The following is a 20,861-nucleotide window of genomic DNA, read 5'->3' as shown; positions in this document are numbered from 1 at the left end:
AAGAAGAGTGCTAACTTCAAAGCAAGGGCATTGTGTTCAACAATGGAAAATCACAGACTCAGTCTGTATTTCTTACTCATCAAAACCCATGTGGGTGAAGACACTGTTCAGATTATTTTCTGGAGAAGATTAAAAATGGATTTCACAGAAAGATCTTGTATTTCTGAACTGTTTGGACACTTACAGGGAAGCATTCCAGATGCAAGACAGAGATCCCCAGTGTTATTCTGGGTGACCCCGAGAGACTTTTGGAAAGCTAGCAGATTACTACATTTGGATTTACAAACTCTGACTCACCTGTTAATGGATTTTACCTGCTTTAACCTCTCAATAACTCTCATTTCTTTTCTTAGCTTATAAATCTTTAGTTAGTTTACCAGAGATTTGGCTACCAGTGTGATTTTTGGGGTAAGGTCCAGAGTTCCAATTGATTTGGGGTAAGAAGTGACTGATCCTTTGGGACTGGGAGTAACCCAATATGATTTGGGGTTTATATAAACTTTTATCAGAAACTCCAGTTTGTCTGGATGGCAATATAGGCTGGAGAGCATAAGGAGACTCCCTGTGACTCCATGGTAATACTGGTATAACGATCCAGGAGTGCACATCTATTACTGGCTTGGTGAAATCTAATTATAGAATATACCACCAGTTTGGGATGTCTGCCCTATTTTCTGACAGTCTGTCCTGAGATTGGCACTCACAGTTGTGAGTCACTCGAGATAGCATGACAATCTACGCTAGGGCTTTTTGCTAGTTTATAAATTTCATAAAGAACCTTACACCCCCAACCAACATTATTACCCTGGCAGAAGTTTCTAGGGTGGACCTGACCTTATTAAACTTTTGAAATCTTGTTTTTTAATAATAAAATACTATTTGAATTAGTCATGGACAAACATCAAAGGCACTGGAGCTTGAGTTCAGAGAAACACCTAAGGGTTTGCTTTTGATGCTTTGAAAGCTTTGTTTACAATTGCATATGCCTATTTGAATATGGGCAACAGGCACAGTCCATGTTCAAATCCGTGCTTTTTAAATGAAAACTAAGCCTTAAAAGTTTAACTAGTGGATGCAAAGGCTTGTTTCTCACACAGGAGCAAGTGAAGGTGGTCGACCAAGTTTCTAATAGCTTCCAGGTGATCCTGCACTCTGTTGCTCAGGTCCAAAACTCTTAAGTGATTGTACTGAAGGACAATTCTGTTTAGTAATCTCTCTCATCCTGAAAGGGTATGAAGAGTATGGCAGAAAAGTGTCTGTAATACATTGCTTAGATGAGGATTCTTCATCCTTAAGATAACAATGTAGGCTACAACATCAGTGTGTTGAAACAGCTTCTTTTAAAAATAAGACTAAAGCACCAGGCAAAACATTCACTACTCACATGAGAAGGTGGAGACCACTGTAATGCCTGCACAGGCCCAGGAACACAAATGTATCCAATTGGCTCATATTTGTCTTCAACGGCAAAGAAGAAAACTGTTTTGTCTTTACTCTGAGAAAGAAAAGAAGAAAGGTGCTGAAAAGCATGCATTTCAAGGCTCTCTAACCATTTCACATACTTCAGATAAGGGCTGCATACACCCCTCACCTCAGTGCTGTGAATTCCCAATATCTGTCAGCCAATACAACTCCCTACTAACTGGATAGATAATCTACTTAGACCCATCACAGATACAGAAAATCAGGTAATTCTAGGCACTAAGTTATCCTCCCCCAAGTGCTTTGGGATCTTTTCTCCCTGAGCCTCTCCTGATTTTGCAGGGGTCTTACCCCGTAGTCCATACAACCCTTAATCTCCATGGTCCATGTGACAGCAGATGCTATTTCCTGCAATGGCTAAGAGGAGATCACAAGAAAAGCCTCCTTGAGGCAGGTATGATTCAATAAATCAATAAATAAGCATAATCATGTCACCTTAAAATAGTTTTATATTTTTGGCTTAATAAAAACAATTCAGTGAATAAGTAACACATACCCCTGTGGCAAGTACTTCCCCATTTCGTTCGTATGCCAAGGCTGTAACTGCAGCAGTGTGGGGTTTAAAAGCTTGTTTCAGACGCATCTCTGCATTCCCTACATAGGTCCGTCCTGCAACAACGGCGAGACCCCTGGGATCATAAACTTCAATAATGCGAACAACGCCATCTTCAAACCCAACAGCAATTAGACCTCCTTTGGGATTTACCTGTGCATAATGAAATTAAAAACACTTGCATCTTCAGGCAAAAGATAAGATTTGTAGACTCCAAGGCCAGGAGAGACCACTGTGATCACCTAGTTTAACATACATAACAGAGACCATACCTTCCTCAAAATAATTCTTGTTTGAACTAAAGCATATCTTTTAGAAAAACATTCAACCTTGATTTTAGCCATCACAAACCTTGGTAAGTTGTTCCAATGGTTAATTACTCTCATGGTTAAAAATGTAGACCTTATTTCCACTCTGAATTTGTCTAGCTTTGACCTCCAGCCATTGAATCTTGTTATACCTTTGTCTGCTAGATTGAAAAGCCCACTATCAAATATTCCTGTAGCAGTTGCACCAGTGCCAAATACAGAAATAATATAACCTCTGTGCTTCTACTCAATATTCCTATTTATGTATCCAGGGACTATATTAGCTCTTGTTATCACATCATCACACTGTGAGCTCAGGTTCAGCTGACTATACACCATGATCCCCCACATCTTTTTCAGAACCATTGCTTCTCAGGATAGAGTGCCTCATCCTTTAAGTACGGCCTAAATTCTTTGTTCCTAGATGTATAACCTTACATTGGCCATATTAAAACACATTGTTCTAATGGTAAACTGGTTGAAGCGAACAACGTAAGAACGGCCGTACAGAGTCAGACCAATGATCCGTCTAGCCCAGTTTACCATCGTACAACAGTGGCCAATGTCAGATGCTTCAGAGGTAAAAAAGAGAACAGGGCAATTATTGAGGGATCCATCTACCTGCCTATCCTCCACTCCCAGCTTCTGGCAGTCAGAGGTTTTAGGTCATCCAGAGCATGGAGTTGCATCCCTGACCACGTTGGCTAATAGCCATTGATGGACCTATCCTCCATGGACTTACTTAATTCTTTTTTTAACCTAGTTATGGTTTTGGCCATCACAACATCCCATGGTAACAAGTTCCACAGGTTGCCTGTTTAGTTCCCTATGTTAGTTTTTAACCTGATGCCTATTAATTTCATTGGGTGACCCTGGGTTCTTGTGTTATGTGAAGAGGTAAATAACACCTCCCTATTCACCTTCTCCACACCATTCATGATTTTATAAATCTATCACATCCCCCCACAGTCATCTCCTTTCTAAGATGAATAATACAAATCTTTTTAATCTTTCTTCATATAGAAGCTGTTCCATACCCCGATAACTTTTGTTGCCCTTCTTGTATCTTTTCCAATTCTTATATCTTTCTTGAGATGGGGCAACTAAAAGTGGAGGTCGTATTCCAGGTGTGGGTACACCATGGATTTATATAATGGCATTATAATATTTCCTGTCTTACATATTCCTTTCCTAATCGTTCCTAACATTGCTAGTTTTTATGACAGGCACTGCAGATTGAGCACATGTTTTCAGAGAACTGTCCACAATGACTCCAAGATCCCTTTCTTGAGTGGCAACAGCTAATTTAAACCCCATTATTTTATATCTAAAGTCGGGATTATGTTTTCCAAAGTGCATTAATTTTCATTTATAAACAATGAATTTCATCTGCCAATTTGTTATGCAGTCACTCAGTTTTGTGAGATTCCTTCATAACTCTTTACAGTCCGCTTTAGACTTAACTATTTTGAGTCATTTTGTATTGTCTGCAAATTTTGCAACCTCATTGTTTTACCCCTTTTTCCATATCATTTATGAACATGTTAAACAGCACTGGTCCCAGTACACTCCATTCTGAAAACTGATCATTTATTCCTACCTTTTATTTCCTGAGTTGTAACCATTTCGTGCTCCATGAGTGGAGCTTTCCTCTTATGACATAACTACTTACTTTGCTTAAGAGCCTTCGGGAACGGACCTTGTTGAAGGCTTTCTGAAAATCCAAGTACACTGTATCCGCTGGATCACCTTTGTCCACATATTTGTTGACCACCTCAAATTTTAATAGATTGGTGAGGCATGATTTCCCTTTACAAAAGCAGTGTTGACTCTTCCCTAACATATCATGTTCATCTACATGTCTGATATTTCTGTTCTTCTCTATAGCTTCAACCAATTTCTTGGAAGTTAAGCTTACTGGCCTGTAATTACCAGTATCACCTTTGGAGATTCTTAAAAATCAGTGTTAGATTATCTATCCTCCAGTCATCTGAACAGAGGTTGCCTTAAGCAACAGGTTACATATACCACAGTTAGCAGTTCTGCAAGTTCTTAATTGAGTTCCTTCAGAACTCTTAGGTGAATACCATCTGGTTCTGATGACTTACTACCATTTAATTTATCAGTTTGTTCCAAAACCTTCTCTACTGACACCTCAACCTGGGACAGCTCTTCAGATTTGCCACCAGAAAGAATGCTCCAGTGTAGGAATCTCCCTCACATCCTCTGCAGTGAAGACCAATGCAAAGGCTTCATTTAGTTTTTCTGCAACAGCTTTGTCTTCTTTGAGAGTTCCTTTAGCATCTTGATCATCCAGTGGCCCCATTGATTATATGGCAGGCTTCCTGCTCTTCCTCCTTCTGACATACTTTAAAAAAAATTGCTGTTATATTTTGTCCCTTGTTAGTTACTCTTCAAATTCTTTTTTGGCCTGCCTAATTACACTTTTACCCTTGATTTGCCAGAATTTATACTCCTTTCTATCGTCCTCAGTAGGATTTGACTTCCAATTCTACCAAGCGATCCAGATCGCTCTGAATCAGTGACTTGTATTCTTCATTATTTACCACTCCCCTAATCTATGTGTCATCTGCAAACTTTCTCGGCAATGATTTTGTTTCCTTCTAGGTAGTTAATAATAATGTTAAACAGCGTAGGGCAAAAACTAATCACTGTGGGGCCCCACTAGAAACGCACCTGCTCAAAGATGAGTCCCCAAATATAATTACATTATGAGACCTGTCAGTCCACTGTTAATCAATTTAATGTGTCCCATGTTCATTTTGTATTGTTCTAATTTTTAAATCAAAATATAGTGCAGTGCTACATCAAATGCCTTTATCAACCAAATATGCATTTTCATTTAAAAATTAAGTTGGTTTGACAGGGTCAATTTTCCATAAATCTATGCTGATTGGCATTAATAAAGTATTAGAGAATAATTTAATTTAATCAAGTTCCACATCAGCTACTCCATTACTTTACCTGGGATCAACATCAAGAGGATATTGAGAAACTGTACAACACACAGCTCTAGAGTTAACATATACCCCATCTCATAAATCATTCTATATGGAGTTTCTATTGTCCACATACATGAAGGAAAGAGTCACATGCAGGGAACATGGTTTAATTTTAAAAGCCTAGTAGTCTTTAGCGATGCTACATACCACTATGGAAAATGAGCTTTGATTTCGATGTCAGATGGGACTCACATGCTTGTAACTCACAGGACAGTGGTGTAAGAACATAAGAATGGCCATATTGGGTCAGACCAAAGGTCTATCTAGCTGAGTATTCTGGCTTCTGACAGTAGCCAACGCCAGGTGCCCCAGAGGAAATGAATAGAACAGGGCAATCATCAAGTGATCCATTGCCTGCCGCCCATTCCCAGCTTCTGGCAAACAGAGACTAGGGACACTATCTGAACCAACAGCAGCTTCTAATATTCTTTTTAGGGAAGAGATATTTAAATGATCCTAGACAAATAAATGGCTCATAGCATATGATATAAATTGACTTACTTTCATTGACTAGCTACTTGCAGTAGGAACTTACATACTGGGCTCAGTCCTTTCATCCATCTGGCCAGGTATATCTCCCTCAGATACCAGTACTTCAAAGGAAACTGAATGAAAATGTTCTAGGATGCACTATGGGCCAGATTTACAAAGGCATTTTAGCACTTAAAGATGCAGAGAGGCATCTAGTGGGATTTACAAAAGCATAAGCAGGTAAGGTACCTACTTCCCTCTGACTTTCAATGAGAGTTAGGTACCTAGCTGCGTCTTTAAAAGTATCTGTTTACCCTTGTAAATCTGGCCCTGAGTATAGTGCTGTATATTTGTAGGGCCCAATCAGCTTACTTCATAAGCACACAGTTGGTCACCTATAATATAGTCATAAGATTGCATAGCACAAATGCTCTTGAAAGCATAGTCATAAAGCCACCCTACCCTTTAAAAATCAAGGTACAGTATTTCCCTCTCTGACTGCCTGTATAAGTGACCTCTGCAGACTTACTATAAATGTTTGCTCAAAAACATGTCTACAAAACAGTTTAACTCAAGTGAATTGATTGCCAATTAACTCAAGTTAGCTAATATATTTTTAAAAGATAGTATAGACACTCCACAAATGTTCAGTCCTGGTCACAACCATTTGTGGAGTGTCTAAACCTGTTAGTTAACTCAAATTAATTGGAAATTGTGATGGGGTGGACTAGGCCCTGAGACTTCCTGTTGGAGACCTCACAGCGCTGCCACGCCCTGCCCCAGAAAAGGGCAGTGGAGAGAGTCCTCCAAGCTGCCTAGAGAGGCTGCACAGGACACAGCCAATCAGGAAAGAGGCTGCAGGGAGCACCCAATCAGGGCCCAGTAGGCTAGTATAAAAGAGCTGGAGGGCCAGCGTGAGTTCAGTTGCTGCTTGGAGCCAGAGAAGGGAATTTGGTGCTCCTGGCTTGCTGAAGGACCTTGGACAAAGCAGTTGCTGGCAGGGAGCAAAGAGGGGCTGCTGGGACTCAATCAGGAGAAGGCCCTGAGGTAAGGGTGAATAATGTGCTGTGGCCCAGGGAATTGTACCAGCAACACAATTTAGCAGCCATCCACCACATCCCTTTTAACTATCTGTAGGATCCCTGGGTTGTGACCCAGAGTAGTGGGCAGGCCCAGATTCCCCACACACACACACCCATTAGCCACTGGGGAAGTGGCTGGACTTTGATACACCCCAAAAAGGGGTACTGAACTGTATAGTGGCCCAGCTGGGGCCAGAAAGGCTCAGAGAAGGCAAAGATGTTGCCTCCATGGAGGGAGCCCTGGGGGGTATGGCTTGATATTCTGGGCCAAGACTATTTAAAGACTGCTGGACTAAATAAGGACCTGAGACCACAGATGGTTACAGAAGGACACTGATTAACCAAGGAGTACTGGGATAGGCCCTCCGTTGGACTTATACCACAAAAGCGGTTTATATGTCTGTTGTTTCACATACAGACTGTGTGAGACTCGGCCAGAGGGCTGAGTTGCTGAAGACTCATCACAAGGCAGAGGAAGTGCAGGCACACGCTCTCTGCCAAGGGGGCTGTGACACAGAGCCAGAAAGGGTTAAGCAACCCAGCTGGCTAAATGACCCAAATTCAACCCTTTGAGACCTGTTAGAAAAGTATATAAATGGTAGTTAGGACCATTTCATGTTCAATAGACTAGAGCTTTGAAATGCAAACCTGTATTGTTGGAGAATTAGAGCTTTGAAATGCAAACCTGTATTGTTGGAGAATTAGAGGTAATACTAACTGTATGTGTTTACTTATATCTTGTTAGATGTAAACAGACAGTTCCTGTCTATTTCTATATCCATTGATTCTGAGATCTAAAGGGAATATTAACATTTAGATGAAACTTGGGTGTAATGTCAGTCTATTTCTCGTTGAAGTTTGTAGTAAACTGTCTATGAACTGATTAATGGATAATTACCTTATGCTGATGAATGCAACTAGTTACTTGTGTACGCATAGGAAATAGGTAGTTTTACTACAAAGCAGCTATTCTTCACCCAAGGAATACCTGCTGTCAAGAGGCTATCATAGCCTGACAGTGATCTATATAAAGATAACTTGGGTGCTGATCCTTTTACCTCAGATCTGCTTAAGCTTCATCAGGGGATGTTTGAGTGACAAGACTGAGGTATCCAGTCCCATCTGGATCACCCCGATATTGGACATCGGACTGTAACCTCTGGACTAATTCTGAAAGGACTCTTTACAGTTCTAAAGCTCATCATCTCCACTATGAAACTGACCTAAGAACTTTATTCATATCTTTACGTATAAAGATCTTTTTTAACCAATACGCTCTCTTTTCTTTTTAATAAATCTTAGTTTAGTTTAAAAGAATTGGCTGTGTGTATTTGGGTAAGATATGAGATTCATTAACCTGGTGGGTAATGTGTCTGATCTTTTGGGATTGGTAGAACCTTTTATATGGTGAACAAGATTTTCAGTAATCCTCATCATATTTGACTTGGCTATCTGGCTGGGAGCTCATGGCTGGTTTGCTTTAAAGGAATTGTATTTCTACCTTCTGGGTAACCAGTAAGGTACTGTGGAAGCTGTGTTAGAATAGCCACCAATTTTGGGGATTATCTGCCTCATTTTTTGCAGTTTGCCCTAATTCAGCAATCTCAGCGTGGCCTCTCTGGGGCCCTGGTCACAGGGGTGCTTGCAAGAGGTGAGTGCCACCCCATTTCAGCAATTAATAAGCTTGAGTTAAAGAGCAAAAACTCTATTCCAGACATAGACTCAGAGTATTATCTGGGAGTGTCCACATTGCTCACCTTTACAAATCTGTACAACAGGCCATGTAGAATGCCTGGCAAGCCAAGAGACATGGGGAAACACCCATACAATAAATCCAAGCTCTACTGCTCTGGGATAATCTTCTATAGTGCAAAAAGCTTGCTCATATCAGATATCCCAGTGAAGGAAGAAAAAATTTCCCAGACCTTTATCTTACCACTGTGAAATAACCTCACCAACGGTGATTCATAAAGGCCAAGCTGGCCAATAATTTCATTAAAACCCTGTGTCATGAACATGTGTGATTGCAATGAAATAGCCACATTATGAATCCATGTTAACGCACTGCAGTAGGGTAAACTTACCACTCGAGGTGCCCAAGTCAGTGCCGTTCCTCCCTGTTTAAACTTAATCTCAGTCAACTGACAATTGCCAATGAAATCATAGATACGCACTGAGTCTGTGTAAGACAGATGGAAGTGGAAAGGAGACAGGTTATTGCAAACAATTTTTTCTTGAAAAACTACTTGTTAAGATTTCAGGACAAATTTCTGATGCATCTTAATGAAAGGTTGAATGGAAAGTTAGTAATCTTTCATTTCACATCAAAACTCACACCTGCAAGTACCTTATTGATGGTTATGTAGCACTGTAGCTTTCTGTACTATCACAAAGGAAACACTAGCTTTATTAACTCTGACCTAAACACTCACACCCAAGGGTAATAGGGGCTGAGACTGTTGCAGAAATAACATATTCGGCTCTGAACAAGGAGGAATGAGCCTCATTGGCCAGCTGGGGTCATTATCGAGTAGTCACAGGTACAACACTGACATGTACTACAGGAAGTCCTGTGCTGACAGCATAAGAAAAAAATTATATAATGATACTTGGATTTGCCTTTGAGGAAAGTGATTAAATAGGTTAAAATGGAGAAGAATCCAGATAAGAGCCAGTTTCACTTTAGCTGGAATTAATGGCATGTGGAAACCCCTGTTAGTGCATACAGTTCAATAACAATCAGCAACCCTCATAGGTTTCAGTTTGGCTCAAGTGGTAGGAATTTTGCCTTCAGGCCACAATACATGGATTCTAGTAGTACACCATATATAATTAATAGCTGACAAGATCAAGTTTAAGACCCTGTGGCACTTTCTGAAAAGTATGAAGGATAATATCAATGAAATGGCCAATATTCCTTCCCTCTCTAACAAGTGCTAAAATGAAGTGCTAAAGGCTTGCTCAGGCACACCTTCATAAATTAAATAAATGTCCATAGTCTGAGAAACTATTAATGAGGACATGATAGCTGTTGCAGCTACCAAGAAAGGCACAAGTATTAATACTCAAAATTGTTTATACAGTGCCATAAATGTAGTGCATTATAAAACACTTGTTGATCCACTGAGTCTGGAATATGAAAGTTATTTAAACAATTCTCCCCTTTTCTGTTCTTTCACAGAGTTTATAAAGCTTCACATTGAGACTTTCTTTAACTGAAAACCTAGTTCTTGAGATCAGATACTCCTTGCACTTTGTGGCTTCAACCCATTAATGATCTGTTCTAATTATTTAAAAAAAACTGTCCCCAAGAATAATGACCAGCTGGTAGGTATCTTTACAAAGTAAAGACACACTTCCACTACAACTGTGAACTAAACACATGAGTTTAAAACAGAATAATTCCACAATGAGCCCGACAGCTGCAACCCTGCTCTTACAAGTTAACCGCTTAGGGAAGAGTTGTACTTACGGTCAAGTGCAGTAGTGGCCATGAGATATGTGACAGGAGAGACACCCATGGCTTCAATCTTTCCCGAGTGAAAGGTAAACAGGCACTCTGGATCATGGGTCTACAGAGAAATCAGAACAGAGTTCTCCTACATTCAGAGACTGAAAACATGGCTTGCAATGCCTCATCAACATAAAATGGACACCTAAAATAAACGTGCAAAATCTACCCTACATCTATTGCATGCAAAAGTGTGGAGTTTGTACATGCAACAAGATACCCACAAATGCCCATTTTGATTGTACAACAGGTGCATGAACAAATTTTTACAGGCATATTAAGCACCTGGATTTAAAAATATGGCAGCAGATATGTAAAAATAAAGGTGAATAACATATTAAATTGGGAGGTACAATGCCTGGAGATCAAATTTATAATAGAAAACGATTGCTTTGAAGGCTGAGAAAATGACCTTAAGCCAAGGGCTTTATATTTCACTGGAAGTCTTTTTCCAACCCAAGTTGAAAAATAGGTTTCCATATATACTCCTGTATTTATTATACACTTTCTACATAGCTTTTTGCCATAATTGTGCCGCAGCTTCATTTACCTGCTGCTACAGGGTATGCTTGATGGAATTTTTGATCAAACACAAAGTGTCTGTTTTAACTTTTCTGCTCATGTGACCCTTTCCACCAATAGCAGATCTACAGCGGTAATAATAGCAATCAGTCTGATCAAATGTACAGAAATGTGAATGTTGTCCTCAGTGTCATCTAGATACAAAAGTGATGAGCACTTCAGAAATACCTATCCAGACAGGTTGTAGTAGCAGCCCACACCTTAACTTCTCACATTAACGTCCATCACTTCTCACCTTTTGAGAATCAGGCCCCTTTAAAGTAGTTCCAGTTTAGCAGTCAACAATTGAGGGACCCAAAATCAATAGCTACCTTTGAAAATCTTGGCCAATAATTGTAATTAATGAAGCAGTGAAGATAAAACATAAAGGTGTGCCTGATAATAACACTAAATCCTCAGCTGTACAGTTGGTCAAAAGTTGAATGGCACTTTGTGGCCACACAATGTAACACTGGTCTACAATTTTTGAGAAGTCGTCTGCTTCAGAGATAAAATGTGATATTTATTATGTATTTTGATGTGCTGAAGTCAAATATGACAATTAAAACAACTGGTTGGCTACTGTTTGTAAGATATTTAATTTTTTACATTTTGTGTCTATGTATGTTGTGTATATAGTAGAGTTTTAATCACAAATTGTAAACCTAGGTCTTTTCGTGTGTTTATGGTTGCTTCACATGATGATATTTCGCCTGTCCTGTTTATGTAACACTTTAAAAATCAGCAAAAGGGTTATATACATAAACTTTATTATGAAAGAAAAGGCAAAAAACTATTATGTACATAGTTTAGTCCTATTCAGTGTCTAATTGGCGCTTCTTGGCTTGTCTCTTGTATTCATTAAATGGAGCTTGTCTCTTGTATTCATTAAATGGAGCATCTCTTGTCACTGTCCAGCAATAGTCTGCAAGCATTGATGGGCTCCATTTGCCCTGATAGCCTGCCAGGAGATTCCACTGCTGTAGTCTGGAGCCCAACAGCTCTGCCTTACTCTTGGGTAGTTCCAAATCCCTGACAAGGTCATTCAGTTCACCTTGTGTTAGGAGGTGTGGTTCAGAGGAGGAGGATGGGAGAAAATGTGGGTCCTGTAACATTGATGGTTCAGGACCAGAAGTTTCATCCTCTTCCTCGTCTGACTCAAGTGAGAATGATTCTGGTGCATCAGGAACCGGCAGTCCTTCTCCGTGGGGTACTGGGCGTATAGCTGATGGAATATTTGGATAATGCACAGACCACTTTTTCTTCTTTGACACACCTTTCCCAACTGGAGGCACCATGCAGAAGTAACAATTGCTGGTATGATCTGTTGGCTCTCTCCAAATCATTGGCACTGCAAAAGGCACAGATTTCCTTTTCTTGTTCAACCACTGGCCAAGATTTGTTGCACAAGTGTTGCAGCATATGTGTGGGGCCCACCTCTTGTCCTGATCTCCAATTTTGCAGCCAAAATAAAGGTGATAGGCTTTCTTAACCATAGTGGTTATACTGCACTGTTGTGATGCAAAAGTCACTTCACCACAAACATAACTTCTGCTGTCTGCACTCTTCACACAAGTATGAGGCATCTCTGCTCACTTTGGCTAAACAGAACTGTGTCTCTTTGCAAAATCAAACACTGACAAATAAGAGAGCACGACACTGTATGATTTCTAGAGCTGATCTAGGGCAAGTTGTTCAGCAGAGTGATGTAAGCTTCATTATGATTGCATCATCCATGACTTCTAGGAATAACATGATGCAATTCATATCATGTATGACGCAATACCAGCTTCAGATTGCATCATTCATTGTTTTGCCTCAAAAGCAAGTACTGTCCAAACCCAGTCATAGATTTATTCATAGATCCAGTCAAAGATGTATTTTAGTCATTTCTGGTTTAAAGTGAGATCCTTTCCCTTTATAACTCACTTATCCTCTGCCATTCCCAAGTCAAGGGTCGTATATACTGACCCAATAGCATATCTTGAAAACTAGAGCCAATCAACAATTTTAAGCATCATTTTCGTTCTCTGTGACCCAGAATTAGTAAAGTTGGACTACATTTAGTTCAGAAGCATTTTGGCAGTAGAGCAGTGTAATTAAAGGAACTTAAAAAACAGGGTGGGTGGAGAGCTGGGAATAAAACTTACGACATTTGAAAAACTCAGATCAAGCTTCCAGATGGCTCCATTGGAATCCTAAAAAAATAAATATTTAACATCTGAATGTTCTTTCAAATTAAGTTTGAAAATAGCATTTAGTCTTGTAATTCTTTACAAATACTGTAGGTAAGAATCTCAATCATCTGGAAGAAACAGGATTTAGACTCATAGCCTGATGTCAATTTCACCTGGTGCTCGGTAGCAGAACAGGGCAATGAAGCCTGGGAATGACACTTCCAAATTCTCCCACACCTATATAGCTCCCACTCTCAAAGCAGAAGAGAGACTCAAATGTTATTCTATTCTAAAAATAATGCAGGAGGAGACAAGGTACTAGTTCTACAAGAAAAAACAGATTGCCTCCTCTAGCAATGCATTACCACATGCCTCTCCAATATTGCTCCACAGAGCTCGTAAGAATGCAAATATATGTCTTACCTGAGCATACCAGATGGGCTGTCCAAGATCATGAATTTTCATGATGGAGCTCAAGTTGACATTCTTGCCAACAAGAAGTTCATTCATATGCTCCATCTCTAGTAGACCTGTGGCCTCCACAGAATCAGCTGCATCTATCGTCTCAAAGTCCCACACCTTCAAGCAGTTGGAAGTGAACAGAGCAGCGTTCATTAATCCAAATGCCAACATATCTCACATTAACATGCACAATGGCAATATAAAATCAAACTATAAGAATCCAAGGGAATGGGTGGCTCAGGATATAGAATAGGAAGCCTGTTGTGTCCACATCATTGTGACTGCTCCAGGTCATGTTCAAGCCAATCAGAGGCTGTCACCATCTAATATCTGTTCAGTGGCCCATGTAAAATGTGTTTATAGGTCTCTGTCCTCTAGGAATTGGATTATTACCCATATCTCAAAAATCATTAACTACAATTGACACTACTTAGTACCCATGTTAGCAGTGTCACAACTATGGAGAGTAAAACTGCCTCCTAGAAGTTGTCCCTAGTGAGGCAGTATGGAAGGACAAAGTGAGAAAGCTTGCACCTCCACTGCCTGCTCTGTGGATAAAGAGCAGATTTCAGTTTCCAGATCTGCCAGTCCAGCACCCTTTCGCCAGGATGACATTTACATAAAGAATACCATCAATGTAAAAAAACAAAAAATCAAACCAAAATCCTCATCTGAAACTTTTTCCCTATAGCTGTAACCACTGCCTCTAATTACTACAACTAAAAGATTAGATGGGAAGAGACACACTTTTTTCCACTTTGTTTATTTTGAGCATTTAACAGTAATTTGTCTACTGTCAGTTTTCCTCTTTCCCTGAACACTCAGTTTTCCATTGTTTGGGCCTTTCATGCAGCAATAGGGGAGGAAACTAAACTAAAAACAAACACACACAAAACAGGACCATATGACTGTAAAACCCACAAATTGGCAAGTAGAATCAGAAGCAGATGAAGAACTTGAGACTACTTTTAACTCATTTTTTAAAATTGGTTTGATTTTAAGTTGAGGATGTCCCATTATTTATTTTTTCTTTAACAGGGGTTTGCTGCTCAGTTGAAATGGATACATCTTTGAAATAAAATGACAGAGGTACTAGCTACTTACACAAATGCCTTGAGTGTTCACATGGTCAGAAATTAACTTCAAACACTACTGTGATTATCCTTTGAATAGTATGTGACATCTTAACAAGGCCTGAAAATGACTAACATAAACCTAAGCTACACACACAAAACATCCCCAAAGTTGTTGAAGACAAAACTAAAAAATAAAACTTGTTAGAGACATCATTGAAATTGATTTTGATTTATTAGTGCACAGAAGGGATTCCTCTAGCATTAGTAGGCACAAAGTGATATTTAAATGTGATCTGATCCAAACATCTACATTGTGGAAGGAGATCTGCTCCTATCCAGTTCCTTGTCAAAATTCATTCTTAGACAATGATCACAGAAAGAAACTCCATCAATAGGCTACTTCCAATACAACGTATAGGCTAAGTTACTTCCCTTTCCCACTACTAACAAGACTCTGTATACCAAATATGTCCAGACTATTAAAGGAAAAAATACTCACCCTAATGTAGCCATCTCCTCCAACAGTGACCAGCTCTCCCTCATCCAGAATTAACTGATTAACAGGGCCATTGTGACAGGGTCTATGTCCAGTTCGACAGAGCTCTACTTTGATGAGACCCCCTTCCCAAAGCAGCAAGTTGCCCCATTCAGATCCAGAGATAACCTTTCATGCAAGTGAAGAGTAATACATGAGTGTTATAACATATCAATGTGCAGATATTGGTGAGAGACTGGTGAATATCTTAGCTCACTATAGCCTTTAAATTAAGAAAGCTCATTTGTCTGAGAATCACAATAATAATGGATACTTTTAAACTGTTAAAAATAAGCCAGTTTATTGCCAGTTAATGTCAATATTAGATTCACAGCTGTATATTTGATTGTGCATAGAAGGCCTAATCCAAAGCATTCTGAAGTGAATGGGAAGACTCCCATTGACTTCAATGGACCTTTGTTCAGTACCTGAGAAGGAGAAAGAAAACAGTTGTACTCATTTACTCTACTCACCTTCCCATCAGGCAGCTCCACATACCCTACAATGTCAGTCACAGCTGTTTTACCAAACCTGCCCAATGCTCCTTGTAGCTTGAGTCCAGTGAATGTATGGGCCATCTTCCAGAACCTGAGTACAGAAAACATAGTCTTTTGAGGTTACACTTGAGATTGTATCTAGAAAGTACTGTCTCTCAGGCTCTGATGTCATCGTATCATGAGTATCTCCAATGTGTGGACTACTCAATTACTTTTAAATATGAGGGTTTGTAGTTTTTTAAAATTTAGATAAAACTTTATATGTGCTGAATGAGGCTATCCAGGGTTGTTTTTTTGTTGTTGTTACTGAGTGGGACTGAAATGCCCCAACACACCTGGGTACCCACAAGATGAGTAGGTCACCAAACCCATCCTGATCCCAGTCAGGCGTTTGTTTACACACCACGGCCACCCACTTCCCCTCAAAAAAAAACACTTTCCCTTTACCTACTTCCATGAAAAACCTAGAAAAATATGGGCAGGGGAAAATAGAGAGATTAATATTTAAATAGGTGCTAAATCAATTTATATATCCATCTTGCAATACTTTCCATATTTACTTGAAGCAGCCTATTTTTCTCTCTGGTTGTTCTCCAGTGTAGGATGTTCATCTATTGAAATCCTGTGGATAACTTCTCCACTAGATTCCATTCTGTGTAACCCCATGGACTTTAGTGGAGTTGCATTAATCTAAGTGAGCCAGAATTTGGGCCTGTATCTCCAAAGTTACTTCTAACAAAGCATGCAGAAATGTTACACAGATAAAGAAGTACAAAAGAACGAATCCATTGTAGACAAACTCTCATCTCCTATTTCAATCAGAGATGGTCCAAGTTCGTGGTATGTGGATCAGGATCCAGATTATATTTAGGCAATGTTTTGGGACCATGCTATAACTGAGAACAAATCAGGGTTAGGGATCAAGTGTGGATTTTATGGCACTGAAATATTTCAAGCTATTTTTAATGATGTTTTAGCTCAAAATAGAAAAAAATCTCACCAGACATCTTATTTTGTGAGATTTCAACTATCAATAAAGTCTCATCAGTTTAGACCTTGAAAATAAACCCTTTCTCGGTTTAGATCCAAATTGGAATCAAATTGCAAGTATGTAGGGATTTTTATTTGATTCCTCTGTAAAATTTACAGGTATTTGGATTCATCATTAGTATTATTTATTATTTGTATTGCAGTACCACCCCCATCATCTACCAGGATCCCATTGTGCTTGATACTGTACAAATAGGACAAAAAGATGGTCCCTACCCCCCAAAAGCATAATGCTTTGGTCCATTTTTAATTACAATAGGAATCTAAATTTACCTATAAAACAGGCTGTATCTTCCTTTTTGGTGCTCTCATAGGCTGTTTTGGCCATGCTTTGTGATTAGTTCTTAAAACTGACCAAACAGCATGTGTCAGCCCATTTCACAAAGCCAAAGAGACACCAACAGGTAAGAAGCCCAGAATGCAGAGAAGAGCCATGTGCGGACCCAACAGCTAGAACAGAGGTTGATAGAAATATTTCTTTTAACTAGTTCTCCCCACTTTCAGTGCACTTTTGAAGATCAACAGTGGAGCAGTTTATTGGGCATTCCAGTACACCATTACCAAACAACAAAAAACTCTTAACTGTCAGGGTAGTTAAGCACTGGAACAAATTGCCTAGGGAGGTTGTGGAATCTCCATCACTGGAGGTTTTACAGAACAGGTTAGAAAAACAGAGGTCAGGGATGGTTTAGATAATACTTAGCCCTGCCTCGGTGCAGAGGACTGGACTAGATGACCTATTGAGATCCCTTCCAACCCTGTGTTTCTATCATTTCTATGATCTCTTTTGGAAAGCAGAGGTTTCAACATTTGTATTGCTAAGCAGAACACTATTCCCCATTGTTGTGCACCTGTTAACAATCATATTAGTCAATCACCTTGTAAGTTTCATGATTTTTTTTAGTTACTTCCCATCAATTGATGTTAGTGAATCAACCTACTTAATGTGTCCTGCTCCAGAAGTGGTGAGTTGCTCTTCATTTTCAGGAGAGAATGTGACCTTATAAACATCCTGGGAAAACGCCTTTGACCTCAGCACAATCTTTTCCTGTTTCCAATCCCAGATTGTCAACATGTAATCAGGGCTGCTCCCAACACTGGCCAGTAGTGTTCCATAATGGTTAAAATCAGCAAATGCATAGGCTTCCTCAGTCCCACCTGAAGGACAGATGTCCACAAAGAAAGGTTGCTTAAAAAGAGTTCAGTTCTCATTATTTGGCTAGTGCTGAATCAGAGTCAGCCAACAGTTGGCTATTTTCCACACACCCAAGAGTGCAAGGACAACTACTTACAATCAGTTTTCTGTATGTGATTTTTCAAGTGCCAAAAGATTATATAATTAGTAAAAAATCTAAAACATAACATTATTCCACTTGCTGGAGTCTATAAACTTTGCTGTATCCATGTAATACCGAAATAGTCCTATTTAACCTACCTCGGAGTATTCTGTATGGCTTTAGTGAAGGATACTCATAGATGATGATATTTGGCTTCCATCCTTTTTCTCCTACTGCAAAATACTGTTTACTAGGATGTACCTAGAAAAAGGAAAGACTGTGTTACGTACTCTGATATCCCCTTTGGCTGTCCTCAACTAAATATCAAGTTGTACACCACCACACACATTGTGGAACCATGCAATAATTTGTATTTATCCTGCACCTTTGATCATCTCACCTGCATTCAGCCCACCAATCCATCTCCCCCTTGACAGCATTTATGGCACTGCTCTATCCTTCTACTATTGGAGAATAGAAGCAAACTTAGCAACAGCACATTCAGGGGCTGTTCTACAGTAGTGGAGTTGGGAAAATAATTGATTTTTTTCCCCCACTTATGTGGCCAAAACAAAAACAGGAAAAAATTGTTTTGGTTTGAAAAAAATGTTTCATTTGACTCAAAATATTTTTATATTTTATTACTTTTTGGGTGCTTATACCCTTTTAAAGGTTTTTTAAACAAATTTAGCTAAACTTCAAAGCAAACTGTAATTTTGAAACAACATCTACATATTTCATTTTAAAAATGTCAAAACTATTTCAACTCTTCTTTGATTTTTTCCATTATTTTTATTCATCCAAAATCATATGCCAAATTTGACCAATATTTGCAAATAGTTTTGCTTGATAGAAAAATGCATTTTACCTCAAATTAATTTGCCGGTAAAAAAACATCACCCAGCTCTGTGCAGGAGATGTGAGGACCTGATTCTCCAAGAAGTATTGCTTACAATATAACAAAACAGCATAGTGCCAGATTTTAATAGCCTCACTTTCTTGGAATAGTATCAATTATCCAACAGGACTATTCGTGGAATAAGATGGTGATAAACCAGAGTAAGCGTTTCATAATCTGGCCCACAGAGAGGAGCTTGCTACAGTGAAATTGGACAACATTTCACTCCATTTACCTATGTACTTGAAATTCCAAATTTCAGGACAGGTGAAACATTTAGCCAATATTAACTGTAATCAGGATAGATGATGTATTGAACAAAAACAGTTAAACTGTATCCAGAGCATTTTAATAAATAAAATTTTAAAACAACAAAAAAGTGAAACCCAGTTGACTCTTGTCAATTCTTGTAAGTAACTTATTAGTATGGCCTGTAACCTGGACCTATTTAAGACATGCAGCTGTTTGTTCTCTGACTATTAATCAACTAGGTCTATGTAATACACCTTGATGGATTGCTACTGGTCAACACATCTGAGATTACTGACTTTTCTTTTCCACCCTTTAATCAATACTGCTCTTTCATTCAAGCCCAAATATGCAGGCAACTGTGGAAATCTTCCGTGAAACAACTGAGACACACAGACTGTTTCACTACTATAAGTTTTAAACTCTAGAAAGGAATCTTCTTCCTAAAGAGGCAAATGAAAGCCATACCGTGATAATGCCAATTCCACCACCGCTGCTGCTCCGGAGATAAGTCTGATATTTAGTTTTCAGGTCCAAGAGCACCAGTTGGTTGCCTGCTACATAGAGGAGTGTTTGACTATCCAGCAATTGCAGGTTTGCACTTTTGGTGCAGTCATAACCAAAAGAGTGTCTGCAAACAGCTCACTAAGGAAAAGCATTGACTTTAGACCTTGAGATTTATTTCTTCCAAGTAATAGCAATAAAGGTATTAATACTAAAAACTAGAGCAAACCCAGGTAGGAACACTGAGTTGGGTGGTGGTTACTCTGTTGGTCTGGCTCTGGTTTGTTTTAAGACTGGTGCTATGATGAAGCAAAAACCCACCAAGGTATTACAAATAATTGGGGAAAATATAAATTAAATATTTAAAAGATTTATGTACCATCCCTCCAGCTCCACGTCAGACTCCATTTTTATGGCCTATCCTGATCTCTGGAGATCTCCTAAGAATTCATATTCTGTTGCAGGGGTAGGCAACCTATGGCACGTGTGCCGAAGACGGCACGTGAGCTGATTTATTTTTTTTTCAGTGGCACTCACATTGCCCGGGTCCTGGCCACCGGTCTGAGGGGCTCTGCATTTTAATTTAATTTTAAATGAAGCTTCTTAAACATTTTAAAAACCTTATTTACTTTACATACAACAATAGTTTAGTTATATATTATAGACTTATAGAAAGAGACCTTCTAAAAACGTTAAAATGTATTACTGGCATGTGAAACCTTAAATTGGAGTGAATAAATGAAGATTCAGCACACCACTTCTGAAAGGTTGCCAACCCCTGCTCTTTTCTCTTAATGTTCTTTTTTCAAATAAAATATAAATGAAATTGATCAGATTACAAAGTGCACTGCATTCAAGAGACAGAACCAAAGCAATGTCTCAGGGCTTGTCTACATGGAGAAGTAACGTGTACTGTGAAAGGAAGGGTGATTTCTAAAGTGCACTAGTGTGTTTCACATTAATTGGTCATGTAGACCCTGCTGGTGCACACCAAAAGTTCTCTTGTGCACTTTAACATAATGTAGACCATGATGGTGTGCACTAAGTGCACTGGGGAACATTTGGTGCGCACCAGCAGGGTCTATACAACCAATTAACATGCAACACATTAGTAGGCTTTAGAAATCAGACCCCCACCAGTACAC

At 39.2% G+C, this 20,861-nt stretch overlaps 1 protein-coding gene across 2 annotated transcripts in view; it reads right to left on the bottom strand.

Annotated features, from left to right (window-relative positions):
• The window catches only part of CFAP44 (cilia and flagella associated protein 44), a 75,905-nt gene that overhangs the window by 42,577 nt on the left and 12,467 nt on the right, over positions 1-20,861 (bottom strand). Inside the window, exons 7-17 of one of the 2 annotated variants that reach the window (XM_050956018.1) lie at positions 19,681-19,843; positions 18,224-18,326; positions 17,730-17,946; positions 15,715-15,829; positions 15,206-15,370; positions 13,592-13,747; positions 13,142-13,189; positions 10,392-10,491; positions 9,004-9,098; positions 1,979-2,188; positions 1,385-1,495 (exon numbers count right to left, since the gene is read on the bottom strand). In XM_050956018.1, the coding sequence (XP_050811975.1) occupies positions 1,385-1,495; positions 1,979-2,188; positions 9,004-9,098; positions 10,392-10,491; positions 13,142-13,189; positions 13,592-13,747; positions 15,206-15,370; positions 15,715-15,829; positions 17,730-17,946; positions 18,224-18,326; positions 19,681-19,843 (1,483 nt within the window). The remainder of the gene's footprint in view (positions 1-1,384; positions 1,496-1,978; positions 2,189-9,003; positions 9,099-10,391; positions 10,492-13,141; positions 13,190-13,591; positions 13,748-15,205; positions 15,371-15,714; positions 15,830-17,729; positions 17,947-18,223; positions 18,327-19,680; positions 19,844-20,861) is intronic. The other variant, XM_050956024.1, reaches the window with a different exon arrangement.

This window comes from Gopherus flavomarginatus, chromosome 1 (genome assembly GCF_025201925.1).
Source record: "Gopherus flavomarginatus isolate rGopFla2 chromosome 1, rGopFla2.mat.asm, whole genome shotgun sequence".
Taxonomy (NCBI): domain Eukaryota; kingdom Metazoa; phylum Chordata; order Testudines; family Testudinidae; genus Gopherus; species Gopherus flavomarginatus.
Note: the sequence above shows the minus strand (reverse complement) of the source record. Positions and strands in the feature narration are given on the sequence as shown.